This window comes from Etheostoma spectabile, chromosome 23, assembly GCF_008692095.1.
Source record: "Etheostoma spectabile isolate EspeVRDwgs_2016 chromosome 23, UIUC_Espe_1.0, whole genome shotgun sequence".
NCBI lineage: Eukaryota > Metazoa > Chordata > Actinopteri > Perciformes > Percidae > Etheostoma > Etheostoma spectabile.
Window position 1 is genome coordinate 16,999,078 of NC_045755.1, and position 26,071 is coordinate 17,025,148.

Consider the following 26,071-nt stretch of genomic DNA (forward strand, 5'->3'; position numbering starts at 1 on the left):
CACACACACACACACACACACACACACACACACACACACACACACACACAGTCTGAAAAGCAGCTACTGTACTGCATCTCTCAATATCTATTCAAACACTTACGTTATCACTGACCTCCCTTCACATGTCCCATATTATATAGGTCTACTGGTGATTTATTCCCACAAAGTATCTGCTAGTTCTGTGTTGAAGATGACACGTCCTGAGATTGACTGTGATTAATAGTTGCCATGAAATTGCTAATTTGCCCCAAAGGCAGAGCTCCGAATTGGTCGTATTACCAAGTGATGATTAAATGTCCTCGGCCCGGCCCCCGGGAAGCTATAGACCATGACAGTGTGTCACAGGATAGCGGAGCAATCTTCCATCTCAGTCCTCCATTAGGGAACACAATAGTTGTCTCAGCGTGATAATCTTGATTCACATTTGACAAGAAGTTGGCTCACCTCACTTTGTCTGCTTGAATTACAAGCTTGTTTGCTGACTTTTTTTTTTTACATTGTGGGCAATGTGCTCTAGAAACACCTGACAATCACATCTGTTCAATTAATTTATACATGTACTGTAAGTTTTTCAGACACCTAGTCAGAATTTCTTTTTCATTATACATTTTCTAAATATGCCTACGTTAACACCCTAAAGGCCTAAAGTCTGCTATATGGCATTTAAATGGACTTGTGTGTGCATGGACAGTGCAAGACAGTGTAGAGTTGAATGTGTTCAATTTCAAATTGGTAACCATTTTCTTTCTTATGCAAAAAAAGAAACGTCACATACTCAAAGTGGGGTTACATCCCTATTAATTTCAAGTGCAATTTTTATTGTAAAATTGGATCAAATGGTCCTTGGTAATATTGGTATTATCACAGTTCAGTTACTCTCCGTCAAAGTTAACACACAGTTCAATAAGTACAATAATTATTCTATAATTATTAACCACATTCTCTGGCTTCTCGTTATGAGCACATAATTACATTGTGCTTTGTTGTTCCTGCTGCAGAGTAGGAGTACATTGATACCTAGAAAATACAAACTGCAATGGGAAGTATGTTTTAAAAGCAATCTTAACTTAAAAAGAGAAACATTAACCTGGCCCGATATTCTAACACTGAGAAGAGAAAACATTAAAGCTGACGTCAAAAAGATTCAGTTGAGACGTGGAAAGTGCAAATAAGGGGAACTACATGTTTGGATGCTGAAATATCTCAAAATGCAGGTGGATTAGCATGAAATTTGTCCCCAGAAGATGTGTCCTACTAACTCTGGTAATTGCCCATGTGAAGTTGATATTTGTGGTTTTCATTCAAATATCTCAACCGCTATTGGATTATTTTGCCGTTAAATTTGGTTGGCACATTTATATTCCCCTTAGGATGAATTGTGATTACTTTGATTACAGTATGACTTTTCATTTAGTGATATCATCTGGTCAGAATGTTCAATCGTCAATACTTTGGTTTTATAACCAAAAACTAATTACATAAGCCTCAGTTGTAATCAGCGCTAATTAGCAAATGTTAGCATGCAATAATAGGAGGGTGAACATGCTGAACATCAGCATGCTAACATTGTCTCTATAAGCGTGTTGCCATGCTAGCATTAGCATTTACAGTAGCACTGCTGTGCTTAAATATATTAGATTAGATTCGATTCAACTTTATTGCCATAGTGTAGAGTCAAGTACAAAGACAACGAAATGCAGTTTGCATCCAACCAAAAGTGCAAAAAAGCAGAAAAGTGCAATGTGATATTAAAATATAGACAGGTGTTGCATAGGCAGGACAAGAAATATATTGCAGTTTTATTGTAATATGAACAATGTATGAACACCATGTACAGATATGTGCAACATAGTAGCAATGACATTATAATAGTAGTAGGAAAAACATGGATATATGCTGTGTATTAGCAGAAAATATAATAAAAAACAATGAAATATGGATATTCTGTATGAACCATATAGACAGATATGTACAGTATGTACAGCTATGTGCAGTGTGGTAACATTATAAGAGTAGTAAGAATAAGCCTCACTGAGACTCTTAGTCTTGTTAAAGTTTTGCTTTTGTGGAATCAGAGGTTACTTTCATCTTGTTACGCGAAAATTATTGACTGAAACGTGAAAACATTACTTCTCATGTGTTTTAATGTAGTAGTGAAAGACAAGAGTACAGGGTCTGCAGCTTATGTAAGACAGAATTTACAGTATTGACATTTCATTATAGCAGGGAGTTACTGCTCTGTGCTGTTTCACCATTTTTTTTTAGGGAAAAAGGAACAAAGTTCTGCTCTTTAATGAGTCCGAACTTGGCTGGGAGAAAAGGAAGACACTAAGCTGTCCCCTATGATTAATTCAAATGAGATGAAGCATGAACCCCATAGGATTTTTGCTTAGATAATTACAACAAAGGAGATTGGAGCAAATGTTGTCCTGCTGACAGAACCAAAGTCACAAGAACAATTAATGACGGCAAAGGAAGCTTAGAAAGATTATTAGCTGGCTTTTAGCTCAGAGGGACAGCGATGGTTTAACCATTTGCACGGTGGCTTTCTGCTATGTTGTTGTAGTAATAAACTAGATGTTGTCTTTTATTTATAGACGTGTTGTGGTTATAGAGTTCTGTTTATGCTCAGCAAGATCCGCCAACCTCAGGGAGCATTCTCAGTTCTTGAACTTTGTGTTTCTCTGTTGTGTGTTTAGTAGTTAGTTTGTATTGTTTTCCCACTGAGTACCTGGGATTTTGTAATGTAAATGCATATTTCAGTCCTTTTTTGTTTGATCTCCTTAATCTTTAGCTCACTTCCTCTTAATATTCATGCCAGTTGCACACTGCATAAACTCGCACTGAGTAGCATGGGGACTACCTGACTACCTGCAGTGGAAAGGTTTTCTGTGCTGAATGAATTTGTCTAATTGATGTTTAAAGCTAAATGCTACTGAGTACCAATCCAGCATAGCAAAAAGCTGCACAGTGTAGCTGCAAGTGATGATTTTTGCCTTTAATGATTACCTCTATGGTCTGTTTAAGGTTAAGGACTGTTGCTAACTAAATGATAAGAAATTCTTAATCAGTTTTTCTCATTTTGCACCACTAAAACCTTGGCTTCTTTTCTCAATAAGATCAGATGTAGGCTGAGGCCTTGGTAGCGGGCCAAATTCAAAGCCGACCCGTGGCCCTTTGCTGCGTGTCGTCCCTCCTCTCTCTCCCCTTTCCTGTCTTCAAGCTATCCTGTCGATCAAAGGCCATAAAACACAGAAAAAAAGAATCTTAAAAAACAAAAAGAATGATTAAATAAGCAACAATCAAAGTTAAAGTATTGACAACAACAGCCTTAGATATTATTTGTTGGAGTATTTAACACTCAAAAGCTCAGGTGATCTATGTGGATGTGGTTTGATCACATTTGGTAGACAAACAACCCTCCAACTGTCATCAGATTTTGATTAAAATGTTATTAGTCCACAGAAGTATGTGATTAATTCTTTTCAAATCAGTCAGAAGAGCTCAGACAGAACACAAATTGCAACAATTTCTAATGTTTAATCACCAAAACCTTTGCAGAAAAGGTGGAGTTCATGTAGGAGCCCAGCAATCATATTAAGAAGCTGATTTGAGAGAAGTTTTTTTTTAGAAACATCCCAATAACTTCAAACCAAACTATATTAGTTCCCCAAAGTCAAAGACAACTGTAGCACTGGCTGTAGGTCACATCTTCCTCAGTCGCAGGTCTTATCAGGATTTCTTTGGTCTGCACCAAGCCCCTTCAGGAGCTGCATACCTTATCATGTTTGTCTAATGTGTCATACCTAGAGATAGGAGTCCTACTCGGCCACACATCTTCAATCACTTCAACAGTATTGTATAATTCCCACATACTGTATATGTATTGATGTTTTTGATTCTTTCTAGATAACTGTCTATGAGTCTCCCTGGAGCAGGAGTGCAAACTGTGAGCATCGTGCTCTGTTTACGTCTGGCTTCCTGTGAACTCTGTCAGGGGCCTTTAGTCTAACAGATGGAGAACCTTGGAGCGCACTCGAACCGTGTCATTCTGTCTAAGCAATGAGGTTTCAAGACAGCCCAAAATTCCTCAGACTGGGTATTTTTTGTAACAAACAATCAAACAGGATCAAAGAGAGGATGTGTGTTGTGCTGCGATGTGTTTACTGTGAGCGCTGCAGCTCACAGCTTCAGACTTTCACATATATTGTTTTATACACATATTGCTCATGGATGCAGTAAGAGAATGCATTAAGTCCCAAGATGCAGGCTGTGGTGTTTTCTGTCTGAACTCAGTGTCCGTGTTCTCCTATAAGCCTCAAACCTCCAGCGTTCCAAAAAACCAAGTAAATAATTAGATTAATGCGGGTATTCATTTTTCTGAGAAATCAACACTGCAGCGCAATACTGCAGTATGTCCCTCTCCATGAAGTCATCACTAATTACCTCATCGATAAACTGCTGTAAAGCTGCCAATATCCTGAATTAGAGAATTAAGTCTCTCCAAATGTCAGCGCTGAAAATCTGCCTCAATATTACACAAGTTTTGGATTTCAGACTTTAAAATTCACGGCTTGAACTGGGTTCATACCAAAAGCAATTGACAACATTCATCAAAGTGAAATAGCAGAACATGTTCTCTATTCTCTGCTTTGAATAAAGGTTTACCTAATCTCTGTGGCCTGTGTAGTTTTAAAGGTCCGATGACATGTTGCTTTTTGGATGCTTTTATAGAGACCATAGTGTTCCCCTAATACCATACTTGAAGTCTCCCAAACTTCAGCCTTGGCGCAAAATTACAGCCACTAGAGCCAGTCCCACAATGAGCTTTCCTTAGGACACCATGCTTCGCTTGTTTGAAAGCCATGATGTCTCTCTCTTTCTCATAGGTGGGCCAAATTCTCTGGCCGGGCAGAGCAGAGAAAGGGGAGGCAACCTTTCCCCTTATGACATCATAAGGGGAGGATTCCAGATTGGCCCATCTGACCTTTCATTTTTTCAAAAGCAGAGCAGGACACCCAAGTTTCGGTTTACATCTATCACCATTTCTAGCCACTGGCTGGGGGAACTTAATGTTAAAAAAACTCAATAAAGTGAAATTTTTATGCCATTGGAAGTTTAACAGAGATCTGTTTGGTTATAAGGTTTTTTGTGTGAGTCCTTGTGATGTTGGGAAAAATATAGCAAGATGTCCTCCATCATGAATAAATTGAATTTAGGCTTTTCTAAACAACCTTTTTTGATTCACGCATCCTCAATTACGCACACTTTGTCTATTCTCGACCTTTATGCAAGCCCTAATGTGTGAAAGTGTGAAAATACTTTTGTCCCTACAATGTACATAAGCATCATTGCAGCATATTGCAGTTTGTATCTAATGATTACCTCCGCCAAGGAGTGTATGTTTGCAGTTCAGTTTGTTGGTTTGTTTGTCTTTCAGCAGGAGTACGGAAAAACTGCTGGCCCAATTTTCATGAAACTTATTGGAAGGCTGTAACATGGGCAAAGGAAAAACCCTTTCAATTTTGGATCGGATCCAAATCACGAGGCAGCTACACTAATTATTTTCACTTTTGTTAATATTTTTGGCCGTTATGTTTTTGATAATGTCTGGGAACGTGGTAGCCTGGTTCCAGACCAATCTATTTATCTCTCCGTTAGATGTTAAGCTGGAGCCAGGAAAAGGTCATCTTAGTTTAGGACAAAGATTGGTAACAGGGGCAAACAGCGGGGCCGGCATAAAATTTACAAAATCAGACTACCAGCACCTCTAAAGCTCTAAAGCACATTTTGTCTTGTGCATGAAAAAAATGAAATTATGCTACCTGCCCATGTTTTGCTAAGCTAACCAGCTGCTAGATGGATTTAACAGACTTGAGAGACTTTAATTGCAGTATTTCTTTGATTTACCATTGTTTCTATAATGAGTGATCAAATGTGAAAAGTCAGAAGATCAACCAGGTCACACACAAAACCAACAGTTTTGTGATGGAGTCGGAGTTAGTAATGCAGTGTGCTCTTATTTTGACAGAGTGAGGTATTTTTGGTCACGCCAACGTCATTTTTAAGTTGAAACGGAATCTGCAGTTCTCAGAACAATCTAAAGGATCCCCAGTCTATGATTATCCCTCATGCCTCTGACTGTCCTACTAGCCCACAATCACATTTCTAACGGCAGGTAGTTCACAAGGCCTAAAAATGCTTCCCAGATTCCTTTGACATTTTGCAAACTCACACTGACACAGATATTCTAGTTTTCCCAAGACTCGTGTACAAAAACTGGAAGAAAAACAGAGAAATAAGAGCTAAGATAAAACGAGGATAGAATAAGAGCTCTGAGTCCTAAGTGATTTACTGAGAGAAGCACGACGTGCCTAACATTTCAAGGCAGATTTCCCACTCACTAAGGAGTGTGTGGGTATATGTTTATGACTAAATGTACGGTGAATCAGAGAATGAGCGGTTGAAGGAGTGAGTATCCACTTGATCCCAGCAGTGTTGCGAGTACTCCCATGACAAAGGAGTGGTGAAGGAACTGAATTTGTGCTCTGAGAGTAATGCGTAGGACTTTTTTTTTATAATGACTAGCTCTTTCCTCAGCATACTACACAATGTTATTATCTTTAATGAATTTATATTCCTGTCATTTTTATTTCCCCTATTCTTCATCCCATCATGTTGGTAAAATCTTTTCTCATGTATGAAAAATTCCTCCAGGTGATCTGGTATCCCGGGCCATGCACCACCTCCAACCCCTGCACATCAAGAACCCCAGCAACGGGACTCCCGTCCACCAGAAGACCACCAACATCACAGTGCACTGGGAGCCTGAAGCCCTCTACACACTGTGTTACTTCATGCACTGTCCACAGATGGAGTGGGAGAACCCCAACGTTGAGCCATCCAAAGTCACTTTACAGACTGAGAGGTATGGAGATGATGCTGCTTTCACACTTTTAGTTTAGTCCAAATCCAGTAACAGTTTGCCTAGTCTATATCCAGGACGTTCCACTTCCGGGATTGCTCTTGTTCTGCTGGAAACTCTGCATGATGTCACTCTTTTCAGATGTCAGTTTTTGGATGTCCATTACCTTCTGCTGTCTATGTGTTGTAATTTTAAACTCTGGTCGATTTGTAAGGACTATGTGCTAATATGTACTCTCTGTGGACCATGGAGTCCTATCCAGGTCCACTTAAATTAGGTGGTCCCAGATTGGTTACATTTGAGCTTAAGTCTTTGTCATCCGTACTGTTACTGAAGAAAACTCAATGTTTGCATGGATGGCATAGATATAGATAGGTGGCCTTCTTGAATTGCGAGCAGAAACATAGGAAAGATAAAAGAATACATTTTGTCCTAGTAGAGAAGCAAAACATGCAGCACAGATTATTCCGTTCCCTTCAGTGGTGCTTACTGTAACTGTCTCTCTAGTTTCCCTGTGTGCAGGACATTATTTCTCAACAATGGGGTTGAACAGTTGCTCTATGGTAACTACACTTATGGCATAATGTAGGACACTATAAACAAGTGTGAAAGCAGACTAGTAGGGTTAAAATCAGATGGTCTTTGGTTTAGAACTCAAACAAGCCGACCCAGTGTGGAAACAGAATAGAATTTTACCAGTCAGAAATAATCTCATAGGTTGAGTTAAAGCTCAGTAGGTGAAGACAAAAGCTGTTTCCCGTTTCAGTTGTTGAACGAAGGACACAACCATGGAGGGTCCTGCAGCTCCTCCCCAAAATTATATGGTGTACCCACACAGAGACAAAAATTACTGGTGCGTTCAGGCGTTTATGAGGGGCGATATTTCATTTCAGCACTTGACAGTCAACTGGCAAATATGTTGTTTTTGTAGCGCCTTGTGATTAATAGATACTAACAACCAAAAATGCTGTTATGAACACACAGGAGGGACCCAAATGCATGGGCATGGGCAGGGTTTGGTAATAAGATAATATTTTGTATTGTAGAGCAGGTTCTGGATTAGGGCCTGTTGGCCAGGAATGAGCAGAATGGAGATGTGAAAAATGACGTTTTATCTGGTTTTATTTAATAAAGTTGACTATGGTGTGCTTAAATTTACTCAAAGAACCAGATTAACAACCCTTTTAAATGAACACTGAAACAAACAAAATCCGGACTACATAAAATACAACAATGCAGTCATCAAATATTCAGCTCTGATAACGATGTAAAGCTCAATTTTTGTATGAACACATGCAACCGAATAAGACACAGACATTAAAAGAGTAGCTTGTTATTGCATAGGCTAGGTGATGCAGGGGTATGGAAGATTAGTTGAAAGTAGTTGAAAGTGATTTGGAGCACGCTCGCGTGTCACTTAGCAGCCGGCATGCGCCATTGTGGGTATTTAAAGTGGACTATATAGTGAAAGAAAGTAACCGCGGAGAATTCAAACATCCCTTCAAAATGGCTAATTCCGTGATAGCTAATGGTTTTGGACACAGCTTGGGAGAGCTGATGAGCTGATTGCAGACAGGTGTGCAGAATGAGCAGAGCGGGGAGCCCGGAGAATGAGGAAGGGTAGGGACACAGCTGTATGTTTGGCTACCATCTGACACTCAAGTAGCTTTTTTTATTGGCATATTTTAAGCGATTTACCAGATCCACCAGTAACTCTGACCACCCAGACACAAATACCTTGTAAATATGAGACAGTCACGTGATATGTCCGTACTCTACCAGTTGTCAAGGATCACCTAACCTTTTTTAAAGAACTTATCTGTTCACAAAGGATCAATTTAGGCAATAGAAAGCATCCTTTCTTTGCTGCATTTGGAGAATGGCACAAGCCTCAGCAAGCATTTAAGTCAGTTTCTCCAAGATTTCGCAGACTTCTTTTTAGATTGGTGCGGCCTAAAATGCCTGATGTTGCGGGAGCTTTTTGTTTGTTGCAGTGAAGTTGCGGGAGACAAAAAATGTTTTTTTGTGTAGTTCTTTAAAAATAAAAAGGAAACTGCTGCTGCCCGCTGCAGAGACCCGACAGGATTGAAACAGCGGCCGCTTCAGCAACATCAGAGTGAAAAATCTGCGTACACTGATGTTAAAATGTATACAAGTTAGCAAGACGGTCAGAAATGTTTCGCACAGTTTACGCCTCGCTGTAGGTTTTGTTGGTAAATGTGAGATGTTTGAGTCACACACGTCTCGCTAAACAAGGAAACAAATATGGCCACGTACGTGTGACGTCAACCTGTTCTCACTCCCGCTTGGTCGTTGGCTCTCAGAGTCACATACTGATACAGAGTCTCGCACGTAGGACTGCTGGGATTGGTCTAAGTCGCGGGAAACTCCGGTTATTGGTCAAATTTGCGAAAAAGCAAATAATTAACATTGGCTAACTTGTATGCTATGATATGTTGTCTTTTGCCTCCACTCATCAAGCTTTAATCAAGCATCATGGGGATTTTTATCTCTGAGAAATGTTTGTGTAAGTTGAAATCCAATTGCCAAAAAAGTTCCACACACTGTAAAAGCTTTCCGTCTTGATAGGTAGACACATGTGTCCTTTCAACTGTATTTCCTCTGTCAGTTAGTGGCACACCAGAGCTAGAATATTTTCAATTGGTCTAAAATGTTAGTACAGACATTCCTACTTTTTTTGCACAAGATTTTCACCCCACAAGTGATCCTGATGTAAGATGCTGCGTGGGCTGGTCAGCGCTGACACTTCCCTAGACATTGAGCAGATTGATGGGAACCAGAGGGCCTTCATTTGGATGGACGGATGGACAGATTTCCCAACATATTTCCTCCACGCTGTGGAGATAAGTCTCTTTCCTGACAACCCTGAGGGAGCATAAGGAATGTCAGGCGGAGTGACATGTCAGCATGCTCTCAGGTCCCCGGAGAGAAAATTCTCTATTTAGCATTCTGCTGAAAGGTTGAAGACAAGTAAAAAGAGCCTATATAACATGTCGGGGTGAGAAGGGAGGGAGAATATGTTTTAATGAGATGAACCCTTCTAGGGTTGTTTAGTTGAAGCCTCTTTACAAGTCTTTGTAAAGTGAAATTAAGTGAAATTTAAATCACTTTTACACCTTTTACCTGACGTTATGAGAGGAAAATTGGTTTATGGCTCCACATTTTTGAAGTTTGTAGGAAAGGTTACAAATCTAGAGGAATTTAAAATGGTAACAGAGCTGCAGTAGATTTTGGTTCATGATATATCCTGTGTGCAGTCCTGCTGTTTGTATCGATGGATAACATCATCATCACTCTTTTCACTCCAGACTGAGCCTCTCTCTTTTGCTAACCTAGAACAGTAAATATGTCTTTCAGGGGGAAGGAAACATCAGAGGGAAAAGGCAGGAGGTCTGAATAATCACATTACTCAGCCAACTGCTAAACAACAGCGGAGACCCGTGCTTTTTAAAAAACCCTTGCCAGAGTTCAAATTCCTGGCAGCCTGTAGGTGTAAAGACAAGGATAGCTTTGGTTGCGGAATAAAAACTGATTCACACAAAATGTAGACTAGTCAAACACAGCGTGTCAATACCTAAAAGCTGCTGCTTTAACTAAACATGTGCTCACAGCTAAATTACAGAAGGACCAGGCAGCTGCATGCATGGTAAACGTAACAGTCCCAAATGGTTCCTCTCAGCTGGGTACGTGCTTCTGTTTGAATCATTCTTTTGAGGAATTATGGTTGCCAGAGAGTCATAAGGGAATATAGCTCTTCGGGGACCTTTGCTGATGGATTCTTAATATGATTTAACTGACTATCACATAAAATAAGCCCATTTGTTTTAAGGTTTTCTAATGTGCATCTGAGACTGCTTCATGGTCTAAAAGCCTGAAAGGAAAAATCTGTCATATCATCTAAACTGAGATCTGGTGAGAATTATTCCCAACTCGACCATAATTAATGTTTCTTGTGTACATTTGTTGCTAAAAGTACTTAATAGTTGAGTTCATAAAAGTTTTATTTTATGATCTGCTTAATGAGAAGCTAGTGAAAGGGATTTTTGAAATGTGTCTTGATCTACCAATGACCAGCTTGGTACCGAGGCTGTCCTGTTTGTCATTAGTTCACTAATACAAAGTAGAGAAAAGGAACCTTTTTTATGAGGGGATAATTATTGTGAATGAGGAGGATATAGTGAAGGCACTCTGCCAGTGGATGGACTCAGAGCAATAATAAGATCTATGAACTCAATCAAGTCCAGGGAAACAAAAAGTTTCATTTTGTATAACTCTCAGGAAGAAAGCAATTAACTTTATTTTCCACAAAGTATATCTTTAATGTGCATGTTAAACATCTCAGTCTGCTTGTGTTAGTGATCTAAAGGGGTTTAATGGCTGATGACTTACCTGCATGTTGCTGCTGTTGAGCACTACGGGGAGAAAAGATAAACAGCAGACAGAACAACATAAGAGTGTATGAGAGAAAGAGAGTTAAGGGGATTTACAGGTTATGTGATTAGAGACTACACGCACGCACACACACACACACACACACACACACACACTGGTCTTGGAAAAAAATGATGATATATGAACATGTCAGCCAGCCAAGACCCATTACTGATTTTGATTAAAGAATGTAATAACAGCATTTAGGGAGGTTGCAGCATCTAGATCTGTTTCTGTTCTGGACTAGCTCAGTTATAAATTATGAATATTGATTTAGTATAGCTGCCCTGACAGTTATCTGTTAGGGCATCTTTAATTAGTGTGTGGACTAGAATCTCTATTAAGTGAATTTATTTGAAAGGTGAATAAAGCAGCAATGTGTTTCAAAGGATTAGGTAAAATATATTAAATATATGTGACACAGGTCACATTAATCATGAAACTATATATAATAATATGGCATGTAACATTTTGTGTATCTGCATTGGTAAATGTAACTGTTTTTTCTCTTTTATAGCCTTGTTCAAATCTTTTTTGTGTGCATTTTATTATACACAATTAAGACACATTAATGTGTTCTTCATATTGCATATCATTGCAATTTTTATTTTAATATAAAACACTTTTTCATGATATATAATTACCCACTGTTTGCACAGCATCACATATGCTATAGCTTAAGTTTAGTAGGTTAAAGCCCCTGAAAACTAAAATCATAAGTATTTCTCCAAAACAATACACTCATGAAAACAAAAACATCTTAAGATTTCAGTTATAAGTAAGGTATCACTTATAACGCGTTTAAGACTGCTTATCTTCATCAGGACAGTGTAGGTGTGGTTTGATCAGACCCATAAACTGTTGTCAGGTTCTGATTAAAAAATAAAAAAAATAAAAATCCATATCCTGACAGGTACTGCATGTCACCTTTTTAACAACGGAGCCCATCCATTTCAAACCAGTGAAAAGAGCACAGAGAAAAGACAAAAGCAAAAGAAATCTGTCATATAAAATAACCCAAACTGCTCTAACTTTGGTAGAAAATAGTGTGTGTATGTGGGATCCCATCAGTCATGGTAAGAAATCGATAAACTTTCAGGGGCTTTTAAAAATTTTTTTTAGTTTTTTAAAAACCTCTGAATACTTAAAGGGTACATTGGTAAGTGTTTTAATTATTATTTGAATCCTTATTGCTTGTGGATAAGGGCATTTTACATTCCTTTAAGTTTCAACAAGTTGGATATGATTTGCACATTTGATGTAGGCCGTTCCTGGTACTGCCTCCGCTGATGGAGTGGATCCGGGTGGCTGTCGCTCACACCGAGCATCGGCGAAGCTTCTCTGTGGACAGCGACGACGTGAGGCAGGCCGCCAGGCTGCTGCTCCCTGGCGTGGACTGTGAACCACGGCAAATAAAGTAAGGATGTGACGCTTATGACGAAGCAACAAGCAAGCGGCTCTTGAGGCGGAAATAATCCCACAGGTTTAGATAAACTTCAGTGAGTAAAGATGGAGAGAGTCCTTCTTGGTTCTGGAAGTGTTTAATCATCATAACATTTAGCCTATAAGCCCAGGAGCGTAACTCAGAAATCTCTCAGGGCGTAGATTCTTCCCCCCCAAAAACTGTTTTCCTATAAATCTATAAAGCCCTCTGTTGGACTGGAACTAATTATAACATGCAAGCCAGATATCCACACTGACATACAGAGAAACTGAGTGATTGAATCAAAGCTATATTCAGCACGAAAGCATGCGTATGTGTGTGTATAATTAAAGTATAATAAAGTTTGGGTTGGTATGGATCTTGTATTGTCATGTAACATCAGTAAATTGCCACTTCCTGGCACTGATTGATCGGTCCCTATATAACTTCAATAAGCTGCAATCTTGTTGCAATGTCAAACTTAAATGTGTGTTCATGAGACTCAGCAGTTAGGAAATAAAGTCCCTCTTTCATGGACTGCAGCAGCCAGTCGGCTGGCTTCATGACTTGGGGATAAATCTTCTCTCAGCATGTTTCTGCCTCACCTGTTTCCCCCTCTCTTCCCCTTTTCTCTTCTCTTCTCTCCTTCACAAACACACCGCAGCAGGCACGTAGCCGTGTACAATATTTGTCACACAGCCGCTCACTTGGCGACGTCGTGTTGGTGTCAGTGGGTTAAAAGTCTAATCACATCTCAAATACCTGCAGAGAAATAATTAATGAAGCACTAAGAGGTGTGAATTGGCAATTAACATCTCATTATACATGTCACATAATTGTCAAGTAAAATTTGACAAACATCACAAAACGGTTCCTCTGTGACCCTGTGGGAAAGGACAGCTGTGACAGCTGCGCGCAGCTTGGATTAAGAGGCTTTACGGGAGCCATGCATGAGTAATAATGAGTCACAGCAAAAGCGTTACCTGGAGAAAAGCTACTTTAAGAAGGGAAGAAAGTTAAGACGCAAGCAAAGTGAATGGACTTTGAATGCGAACAGCTTGAAATACTTGACATAAACATGTAAAGTTCAAGTTCCTTTTATAACATTCAAGACTTTAAGTTGGGGAAAGAAGAGGAGCTGTCATTTGAAGTTTCCTTCAGTGTGCAATAGAGGTGTTTATCCACAGATCTCCAAATCCATTTCTGAGATAAGCTCCTACTTCATCACACTAATGGATCTGCTGTTTCCATCTGCAGAGCGGAGGATTGTTTCTGTGCCACGAGAAAGCTGGATGCCGCCTCCACAGAGGCCAAGTTCCTGCAGGATTTGGGCTTCAGGATGCTCAACTGCGGACGGACGGACCTGGTCAAGCAGGCCGTGAACCTGCTGGGGCCCGATGGCATTAACAGCATGAGCGAACAGGTCCGGCACTTAACACACACTCCTACATGTGCATACAGCACAAACATCACACACCTACACAGCAATAGTGAAGAGAGTTAAACACCATGAATTTCTAACAAGTACACCTGGCAATCCATCCCTGTTCACACATAGGCTGAGCACAGGCTGCTCCCTATGAGTCATGCAATGTGCTAAATTATTATACCATGATACAACTTTTCAAAATTCACCTTGTTTACAAGAGAATCTTGGTTTCTTTGCGTCTGTGTATACGATTGTTGAACACAGTATACGAATATGCACAGATATACAGTAGGCAGCATCTGAATATTGGCTATGATATTTTTACCCCACAAAAATGTCAAATCACTTCTTTTCAGATTGTTACTAAGACACCACAACAATCCGCTGAACCCACACATTACAGTAGTGTCAGGATCTCTGATGATCATCGAAGATAAACATCCATAAATCCATTTAGAAATAATAACAAAAACCAATCTGTATAATAATTCTCAATTAATCTGCTGATTATTTTCCAGTTAACCGCTTTACTAAACCCCAATGGGATGTCATTAAAAAGCTTGTTTTATCCGGCCAACACTCCAAAACCCAAAGATAGTTGGTTTATGACCGGATGATGACCAATTGGAGTGGTTATTTAGATTTAATATTTATAAGTTGGTGACTTTTGTTTTTTAAAGCTTGGCATTAAAGACTAGAAGGTTTTTTGTGTGGCATGGGAATGTGGCATGGGAAATTTTAGACCCTTTTTTAGGGGGGCTTAAACCCTCCCTAAATTTCATCTAAGGCCCCGTAAAAATTCTGAAAAAAATAAATAAATGAATAAAAAAAATAAAAATCAATTTTGTTACTTCAAGTTAGAGTTTTTGAACGTGACTGTTAGTGACAGAGGACAATTACAGGTTCAAAGGGTTTGAAACAGGCGTAAAATCCTGTGTCTGTTGCACCCTGTTACCCCATCCAGGAAAGGGTCGGGCAGAAAACACAAACGCACTGTATCCGTGTCACATTGTCATTGGGAGCTGAGCCCCCCTAAAGGTCTGATCCTAGAATTGCCCCTGGTACGTGGTTACTTTGGCATCTGGTCCTTTGTGCTAGGTAATGGTGTAAGCCTGTGCGGGCTGGGCATTTTTTTATTGTATGCATGACACAATAATAAAAAAGTTTTTATTCATTCATTCATTACCACTTGAGACAATTCAAGCACCGAATCCTTATAATTTAAGATGCCGTGAGCAATCATTGTTTGGCAACTTTGCATGAAAAATGACTCAAGATTAATCGATTTATATCAAAATGGTTGGCGTATCAACGATTTCCAACAACTTCCAGTGGATAGAAATATTTTTGTGAAATGAACACAGATAGTAGCTGTGTGTTATAACCCTACTGTTTATCCAAAAAATGAAGCCGAAAGAAATGATCTAATGGTCCATTTGCACCTAATATTGCAATACCCTTTTCCTGGACTGGTTCAATATCTCAATTTTACTGTATCCAAGTGTTAATGTCTTTTGGGATTTTGTACTTTCCCCAGTCAATGGAAATATTGGTAATTCCTTGCGCTACTAAGTGGAAGCTAATCGTGCAATCGGATTTTCCGTGGTCAGAAAGCTATGCCTGGTTAAGTTCATTTGGCAGCTTTACAGTCAGATACTCTACACACACTACAAAGTCCCTTTTTCCATTTTTGTTTCTAACTTGAATGTATATTATTTAGAAAACATGCAGCTTCTTGTTATCCCCATCTCCTGGCAGCTTGATTCATATCATATTCATTCAGATGACTTGACTGGAACAGACCTGACTTTGTTTTCAGTATTTACAGGTCTTTATGCGTATACAGAATTGTATTGACTGACACTTTTCTGTCTCACTCCTCACATAAATAACAAGTTGTACTGACATACAGGCTTTTAATTCACTACATTTTGCTGGGGACCAGACAGCATTACAAGAGCATAAAGTAAAAGTTGCCATCTGTCATCGCTGCTGAGACACATTTGAACTCATCACGATGATCATCGGGATTCGCCGTCTATCGCCCTTTAGCTGGTTGCTGATTAAAAAGATTGGAGTCCAGGAAATATTTAAGAATGAATCACCACAAAGGGATATCAGTCTTCAACATAAAGTGCTTTGGTGTGTTATGAGTGAGTCATAAAAGGCCTGTGTCGAACATAACGGCCCAGATCAGACATATGATTAAAGGCTGTTTTATGGAAGCTCGTCCACTTTAGAGTGTTCTTTGTTTTTGGCCAGCTAGTCTGATAAATGGGAATAACTCTCTACCTGCCTTTAATATAGTTCTTTTGTTATTTTTCTCTTTGCAAAAACACTTAGACGAGGCTTTAGGAGAGATGAGGCTCGGAAAGCATAATGTGTGTGGGTGTGTCAGGCTCAAGCGAGTGCTCTGTGTGCATATGGTGACATGTACAGACATAACATCTTATATGTTAGCATGTTAGGATTTTCACAGCCCACCGATGCTGTCGCTCTCGGTGGAAGGACACTGTTATTTCGAGGCAGTTATGATTATGTCTGGTAAATTAGGCCCTCCATGAAACTGATGAGGATGAAAATGGGCACTGAGTTTTATGTAATATTTGAATACTGAGTATATGTCAGTGCAATCTTTATTCATTAGTAGCCCAGCAGTGATCGTGAACATATTGCACTTCAGAGGTTCCTTATGTGATTTAAAGAACATTACCTAAGGAAAGACTTGGACACTAAATTACTTTGTTTTTCTATAGAGCTAATGAGCACAGCTGTTGGTGAGCTCCTTATAGAACTGCTGTTATCTTTAGGGCTTTGCAGATCCCACTGACATCTACATTTTTCATGGTATAGTTAAGAGACATAACCCAGCATCGTGGGTGTTTGTTCGGTGCAATAATTAATCAACATGGCAAGTAGTACACTCTTTGGGTGTTGAATGCTTAAAAAACTTCGCTCCAATCAAGCCATGTGTTAATGAACATCCAAAAAGCAAACATCCTTCCTCACTGTGAAAACATCTTTGGAAATGTGTTATTGAAGTTTTAAAACATATACAGTACAGGTAACACTATTTTCTATACCTGCCAGTGTTGCCATGTGTAAGGTAGTTATCCTGTTTGTACAATAATTTAGCTCCATGTAGGACACACATTAACAATAGAGAAGGCTTAATGTGTGATCATGTCAACATGTTATTTGTTTTTATGACACTATCGTATGATGACAAACTGACCCTGGAGCTATATATGATCCAATCCTAGTTCTTCTACTGTGGGCGCTGTTGCTACTCATAATCTCAAATAAAGTGTGCAATGATACTTCAGAGCTTTTGTGTGGTTTAAAGGATAAGTTAAAACATTTTCAAGTCTGTTTTACAACAATAGTGCAATATGAGCACCTGACAATAGTCAGACAATAGTCAGGTGCTCATATGAAAATTGTTGTAATCCTCCCTCATTTTCATACTGGCCATTAAAAGGCAATTTTCTAATGCGTCATTAATGTAAGAAAGTAATTATTTTCCTATTTTATTTTCATCTATAACAATGCATCACATTTTATGGGATGGTTATATGTTAATTGGTAAGATAACTAACAAGTAACTATAGCTTTCAAGTACATATAGTGGAGTGCAATATTTGCCTTCTAAAGGAATAGTATGTAACTTTTCTGCATTGAAATGTCAATGTTAAAACGACTACACCTGTGTTTATATTTTGGTGAGTTGGGTACTTACATTATCCCAAATGTCAACTTTTTTACTGGATTAAATCACTGGGTTCGTTTGTTTTGGAGAGGAGGAGACCCCTGTGGATAATTTGGCTCCTTGTAAAAACCTCCTGAAGGAATCCTAACGGTGGTGAAGACAACGGCTCCCATGATGCCACGCTTTTTCACAATGTCACCAAACCTTTTGTAATTGTTTTGATTGAGAGACCCCTAGCGGCAGAAAATGACATATTGTGCCTTCAACTGTAGAAGTATAACGTCCCCTAATATGGTAATACACAAGCAAAGTACAAGTATGTGCATTCGCAACTGTGGTTTAGAACTGAACCAATTCACTGGAAATCACAAATTGATGGCACTACTGTACTGTTGAAATTCAGATAGTGTACAATTTTGAAAATAAAAAAAATGTGTTTGTGATTGGCTTAAAAAAGATCTCCTGGAAGAAATACAGTTTCACCTTTCCTTTCTACAAAAGGACATTGCAGAAATGAATAACCCAGCATGAACCCTGTATCCCTCCTCCTCCCTCCCTGCCTCCCACAGGGAATGACCCCTCTCATGTACGCGTGTGTACGCGGGGATGAGGCCATGGTTCAGATGCTGCTCGACGCCGGAGCCGACATCAACAGCGAGGTCAGTGTTCACGAGACACCATCAGTCTGTTTAAAGTGTCACATTGATTCCACATTTTTTGGTTGTTGTTTTTTTTGTCCAAAATGTTCATTTACATTTGTTGTGTGAAAACGATGAACCCACTTTGTGTTGCTCTCCCCCCCCCTTTCTCTGTCTTCACCGTCTCACCTGCTGTCGGCATGCTGTCTGTTCTCCTGGTAGCTCATTACATGAAGTGCACTGATAAGCAGTAAAAGAGGATCATTTGCACAGTAACAATGATAAAGACTAATAAGCCACTGATAGTCAGATATTACATTTTACACTGTAGACATTCAGCAGCAGTTTGTTTTAAACTGCATCAATAATGCAATACTGTTGTACAGTGTGTGCACTTATTGTAACTTGCTAGCACAGACTTGTGTTGAACTAAGATCAGTGTTTGTAACAGTGAAGCTTTATTATTTGTTGTTTGTTTGTCTCTGCAGTGTGTCCTATGTGTGTGTTTGTAGCTGCTTGAATCTCAGTTGGCAGTAAGAGTAATAAGGAATAGCAATGCTTCATGGATTCTCCTCCATCACAGTGACCTCATCGTTGATTGTTGTAATTGCTCCATTGGTTTAGTGCATGGATTCCGTGCAGGCGTGTTGACTCTAAAGCAAAGCGTTACCTGGATAATTCATCTAGGCGTCCAGTGTGATTGACACATGTTCAAAGCATTTGTTCACCCAAATTACAAGCAACATATTCTCTCATGTTTTTTCTAATGGAGTCTGGTCATGCAGATCTCTTTAAGTGCTTTTGAGATTCGTCTATTCTATCTGTGATTTCAGCCAGCACACCAATACAATAGAGGTACATAGACATTTTGCTATCCAAAAAACAATGTCCTGGTTTAACTAGATCAGTTGTCCCCACCAGGGGTGCCAATCTGAAGGGTCAAACTGGGTTATTTAAAGTTATATAATAATAATAATGTAATAAAGTATACTTTATTAATACCACAAGGGGGAAATTACAATACAAGTATGTATATGTATATATATATGTATATAAACTGTATACGTTTATACAATATAATTATAGTATAGGTATGACTATAAAGAATTTGTTGTTTGTTCACACTTTTTTTCTTGGGAAATTAAGGTTACTTCTACTTCTTCAAGCCTCTAAGAGGTTGTTAGTTGAACTCCTCAAAACCTGTCTCCTCCACTTAACTAAAGCAAGCCGTAGCAGCACTGCTGTTGTGCTTTACTTATATTGCCAACACTAATTGTGTTTACATTATTTCAATTACCTTGTGCTGTAGAGCTACAGTGGGCTATGCACATACTTATGTAACTAAAGTATAATCCAGATAACTGTCTCTGTTTTTACCTTCTTTTATGTACTACGGACAGAGAGCAACCGTCACAGTGAGCAGCAGGTTTGCAGTGATGTCTCACCTAGATGTGTGTTACTAAAAAAAAGGAGATTACTGACTTTTCTCAACATGCTTCATGATGGCTTCATATATAAGAGTTAACCCCTAATATTCTTGGCTAGATAGGTAAACACTGACCTAGATAACCCCTAGAGTTTACTGTCAACAGGTTTTATGTTTGCTGTTTCAATGGGAGAAATTTGTTCTGTGGGTTGTGACACGTTACTGTGAATTAGAAATGTTCAACACAAAGTGAATTCCCAGTCACCTCTACTGTTTAAAGGTGGCGACAGAAATCTCAAAACCTCAGCATAGGAAACTATTGCATGGCTAAATACGCCTAACATTTTTGATTATAATTTGGGTGAAGTGGGCCTTTAATAAGTTAAGTAAAGCAGATGATGTTGCATAACGCTGATTGAAAATTACACTATTTCAGATGTTTGTTTAAATACCTCTGAACGTCATGATGCACTCTCTGTTTCTGCTGAAACTATCATATTATAACCTAATTAATAATTCATCATCGCTGTGAACACAAAAACCTTAACATTCCCTCTGTTGTGTAGCATCAGGGCTCAGATTAAGTGTGACATTACATTAAACATCAGTCAAAAAAAAGAAGGCCTCCTCCAGGTGATATTTAGAAATAATTTCTGTAAATTATCCTGTAATAAAGCCACTTCAGAAATCACACAGCAACATTGGGGCTGTGTGGCTGTTTCATTTTACTCTGACGCCGCTTTGTTCATGAGTCAGCACCACCCGTCTTGACAGTGTTTGTAGACTTTGCCAATGTTGTGTTTTCTCTCTGGTTTCATTCCCCTTTGAAATGAAACCCTATTTAAAGAAGGAGCTAGGCAGATAGTACAAAGGGTGGTCATCCGAGCCATGCCCAGGCAAATATACTCTGACTGAGGATTGAGATGAGAAATAGAAGTCAAGCTGCTGAAGATTTTCTGTGAGACTCAAGAGGAAAATCTCTCTCTGTCACTCTCCTGCCCTCCTTTGCTTACACTTCCCCTGCTGCACACTGCTTCTCGCTCCTCCCTTCACCCCCATCTCCCGCCCTGAGCTGTGAATGTTAATGGCTGTATATCTCTCTCCCTGAACTTCACCTATGACTTCCCAGGTGCCAAGCACAGTAAACAAGCACCCCTCAGTTTATCCTGAAACACGCCAGGGGACGCCACTCACTTTCGCCGTGTTACAGGGACACATCCCTGTCGTGCAGGTAGTGACGTTTATGACCTGTAACCCTTTGCCCTGACCTTTGCACCAAAATGAGGATATAATGATGATGATTAATTATTATTATGGTGCATCATAATAATATTAATAATAATAATAATAATGCAATTTGTCGTTTTCATTTCTCATCCTTGATCCTGTCTGTGCAGTAATTATGTGGAGAGGATTTGATCAAGGCAAACTCTCCAGCTTAAGTATGTTTTTAATAATGTATGCACTTAATGTGTGTAGCTGAGTCACGCCAGCCCCGCTTTCACCAAAACTGAATCTAAGGATTGGTCCGACAGCACCAAGGAGAACTCCGGAGGCAAACTAAACCGAGCAGAGCTCAGCCAGCCTGATACACAGCCTCAGGGATGCCAGATTTCAGTGTTTTGTTCATTTTTTTTTTTAAATATATAATAATTTATGTTGCAGTAGTTATTGTATGAGCTGACACTGGCTAAAAGCATGATAAACAGCTTCGCCCTCAGGATCCTTTCAATTATTAATGTGCAACAACGCAATCAGAGTTATTTTGAGATAGAAAAAGAAACGATTTTGATTTGTTCTTTCTCAGCTCAGGCAAGTCATCACCAACAATAACAAGCTAATGAGGAAGTGAAGATAGGATCGTGTGTCCAGAGCTAGGACAAACTCTAGGTGGTTTACTTTTCCAACAGTTAAGGCTTTTCACTTTTTCAAAGCCTGAGTGTAACATTGTCGTCCCCCCTCCCCCCCACCTGTTTTCTTCCTCCCCACGCTTTGTTTCCCCCTCCTGTCCTTCCTCTCCTCCTCTCTCCATCCCCGCCACAGTTGTTGCTGGATAACAGAGCGAATGTGGAGGGCGCCCTGCAGGATGGGGCGGAGAACTACACGGAGACCCCGCTTCAGCTGGCCTCTGCTGCAGGTACATGTGGATTTCTCTTTCACGTTCACCCAAGCATTCTTACTCTTGGTGGGGCCTTGAAAGGTTTAGTCATGACATGCTTTATTATAAGCTCACCAGAAGGCATTCTCGCTGCGCTTTTAATCATCTAATTAGTTGTTGTGTAGTTGTGCAGCCCCTTATGAAAGAACCTGCAGTTTCATACTATCAAAAATGAGCTTTAAACTGACTCAAATTATCCGTCAGAGCAGAACCAAACGTGCATCCAAAGGAAACATTTCACATTTGGGGACGCACGTTCACCTTCTTGCTGAATGTTGAGTTAGAAGAGAAGTTTGATGAAATATGAAACTAAAGCCAGCAGCTGGTTAGCTTAGCTTAGCATAAAGACTGGAGACTGGAGGGAAACAGCTAGCCTGGCTTGGGTCAAAGGCCACAAATGTGCTTACCAACAGCTCTAAAGCTCACAAAACATGCATAAACTGAAGGAGTCCTGTAGAATAAAAAAGAAAGCACAGATGTCTTCTTAAATTATAGTTTTTGTAGGTTTCAGGTTCATAACAGTAATTAATGATTCAATGTAGAGGTACATCGTCATCAGAGTCCTGTATTTACTGTGAAATTGCTAGGCAACCAGTGTAAAACTACAAATAGTTGTTTTTACAGTTTTTTTATGAGTTAAACAAATAAGATATAACATGTTAATAAGTGAGCTTTAAAGGTGCTGATAGGAATATTGTGTTACCTTTGGACAGAGAGAGGCTAGCTGTTTTCACCTCTTTCCAGTCTTAATGCTAAGCTAGATGCTAGCTCCAGCCACATACTGTATGTTCTACCATACAGACCTGAGCAGACATTGCGTCCCTCTCCCCTTATAGCTCAGACACAAAAGTGCTATCAATCTTTTCAACACACCCTACCTATTTAGCATAAATGGCATATATTTGCCCAATGATTGACTCATTATTTAAATAAGAGATAACTACACTGCTGCCTTTTTAATTAATCCCAATGAAAGTGTTCAAAAGTGAATTCAAACATAACAAAGTTAACATCACAGCAGTGAATCTTCATGTTACAGTGAGTGACCGCAAGGAAGGTGTAGGCAGCTGCGTTGCTACGGTAACGAGTAATGCAAAACACACGGTCACAGATCATGAATACTATTAGCATCCAGCTCATTAAAATATAAATAATGTAGATGAAATAAAGACCACAATCCCAGAGCAAATGTTTTTAATGAATAGCAATGAGTGCGCACAGAATAATTGAATGCAGCTTCAGGCTCCTTTTTACTGTCATATTAACTTTACAAGGACATAAAAGCTTGAGTAAGCAATAGGGTATCAATTGATTTTAAATGAGCAGTGTCTTTACTGTATCCGATAAGATCAGCATTGAAGTGTTTAAATCACTTTTAAACTGGGACCTACAGTAGTTTATGTTCTTCTAATGCTTGGTAGAGTACATCGAGGATTATGAGTTGTTTTGTTCTCAGCAGAAAACCCCCAAAAAACGTTCATAGCTGTAGTAGCTCATCAATGTGGAGCCAGTTTTCGATACTTTGTATACTACTGGGTAGAAAAGTAGTACAGTACCAACTTGACAGTACTGCATCTTATCAGATAGCATATGTTTTTTACAGTAGGTGTCAAATAAATGAAGGTAAGTAGAAGTATAAAGTAGCAAAAACGGGAAATACTGTCAAAATTGTACCTGTATCAAAATGACCTGGTTACTTCTTAAAGGGGCGATATGCAGTTTTGCCCATTTCTTTGCTTTATCATAAGCTCACCAGAAGGCATTCTCGACTGTGCAGAATGTTTTCTCGCTTTTTGCTCGCAGGTTTCTCTATAACCTATAGGTCTCTATAGCGGCTGCCCTACAGCTTCAGAATAGATATTTGGCCCCAAAGCTGTTCAGTTAAGGTAAATTAAGCTAAAAAAACGGCATAGTTCCCCTTAAAGCCGTAGTAGGCAAAGTAACCAGTAACTAAAGCTGTCAGGTAAATGCAGTGGAGTAAAACTTACAACCTTTCCCTCTGAAATGTAGTAGAGTAGAAGTATAAAGTAATATTAAATGGAAATACATAACATGTCAATGTATTTGAACCTGGACCCTTTTTCTTCCATGTAATTGTGTCTAAGTGACTATTCTTTAAAAAGAAAATCTTTGTCAATTTCCATCCACTAAAAGTGCTGTTATTGCCCCTGACAGGCTCAGATTGTTATTATATACTACATAATTGCAGGTGTGTTGAATCTCCCTTCCCAGAGATCTTTGTTTGGCCATTTTAACCATTTTCTCGCAACGCTAGTACTGACCGGAAATAACAGTACGCTGGTTCACACACACATCAGTTGAAGAGCGAGTCTGTTGCGTTGGCTCTGTCTACCCTCTCTGACAGACCAATGGAAAACGCGTCACAAACTGTGCCCCTCTTGTGATTTCTCCCTGGGAATGTCGCCACAAACACCCAGTTTAGAATACTGCAAATGCAAATACATGGGCTTCCATTGGTAGGTCATAGACTCAATCCCCTTTTGTTACTGCATTAGGCGATAGATAGTGACTTTAAAGTACAGGTGCCTCATGATTTTACTTAAGTACAATACTTGAGTAAATATACTTAGTTACTTTCCACCACTGATCAACACAGATTGTTTAAAATCATCAAATGTAAGCCTTATTTTTGGGTATTCACCCTTTATTCATCTGTTTCATCCTGGTTAGGTAACTTTGAGCTGGTGAGTTTGCTTTTGGAAAGAGGGGCAGACCCCATGATCGGGACCGTGTGTCGAAACGGCATCTCCTCTTCCCCGCTGGGAGACATGAACTCATACAGTCTGGCAGCAGCACATGGTCACAGGTAATACAGGCAATCACACACACACACACACACACACACACACACACACTCAAGTGCCAGCCAGCAGAGATATATCCATTACCACAGTATTGATCCATTTACACACCGTGTCCTGGTCCATCTGCCTCTCACAAAATCCTGCAGTATGAGAGACGGCTATCTGAGTGTCTCTGTCAGACAGCAGGCAACAGTAAGTGCTGCAGTCTATTCAGCAGCACTTATAGCTTCAGTTTGACATCATTTCCCTGCAGCTGAATAAGATAAAGCCCATTAACATTCAGGGCAGTGAAGAGCTGTCAGGAAGTGGAGTAGTAGTAGCCAATAACACAATGCAGCATTATTAAGACAGTCAGTTATAGGATGATGATCAGGCTGCAGTGTGTCGTGAGTGGATTTAAACTGCATTAGGATTGGTTGTGAGATGCTGGGGTGTAAGATTTTAATATAAGGCAAAAAAGAAGTAGGAATGAGACTGCAGTATTTACAAATGTTACACTTTTACTTTACATTTTATATGCAGTTTTAAACTCTTCTAACACTGGGTTTTGTTTAGACTTAGGGAAGTAACCAGCAACTTCATGTGGAGGAGTCTGAGGAGAGGGCTTCAGTGCAACCAACATGTTCAGCTGTTGTTGGGCACTAAGAAGCTCAAATCTGCAATTAAACTGCTCATGAAATTAACATTTCACATTTTTGGTTTTACATCTTAAATGCACAAAATATGTTTAAACATGACTTAGTTGTTTTGTTGTATCTGTTTTCCTCTGCTTACATTCTCTGTGCTAAGCTAGGCTAACATGTCACTGAGCTGTTTCTAATATCAGTCTTCTCATCTTACCTTCAGTAAGGCAAATAATACATGTATTTTCTTTAACTATTTTCTCATATGGACCTCATGTACATTATATGGCCAAAGGTATACGGACACTTCTTATGTTTTGGTGTAGGGCTTTTTTATAGTTTGCTGGACCAGAGTTAGATTTTTGTTAAAGGAATTCTTAAAGGTCCCATGGCATGGAAATTTCACTTTTTGAGGTTGTTTAACATTAATATGAGTTCCCCCAGCCTGCCTATGGTCCCC

At 39.4% G+C, this 26,071-nt stretch overlaps 1 protein-coding gene across 3 annotated transcripts in view; it reads left to right on the forward strand.

Moving 5' to 3' along the window:
- The window catches only part of btbd11a (BTB (POZ) domain containing 11a), a 172,761-nt gene that overhangs the window by 133,579 nt on the left and 13,111 nt on the right, over nucleotides 1-26,071 (forward strand). For 2 of the 3 annotated variants that reach the window (XM_032505608.1, XM_032505610.1), the window contains exons 3-9: nucleotides 6,721-6,931; nucleotides 12,645-12,797; nucleotides 14,061-14,226; nucleotides 18,511-18,600; nucleotides 21,135-21,236; nucleotides 22,049-22,142; nucleotides 24,855-24,990. In XM_032505608.1, the coding sequence (XP_032361499.1) occupies nucleotides 6,721-6,931; nucleotides 12,645-12,797; nucleotides 14,061-14,226; nucleotides 18,511-18,600; nucleotides 21,135-21,236; nucleotides 22,049-22,142; nucleotides 24,855-24,990 (952 nt within the window). The remainder of the gene's footprint in view (nucleotides 1-6,720; nucleotides 6,932-12,644; nucleotides 12,798-14,060; nucleotides 14,227-18,510; nucleotides 18,601-21,134; nucleotides 21,237-22,048; nucleotides 22,143-24,854; nucleotides 24,991-26,071) is intronic. The other variant, XM_032505609.1, reaches the window with a different exon arrangement.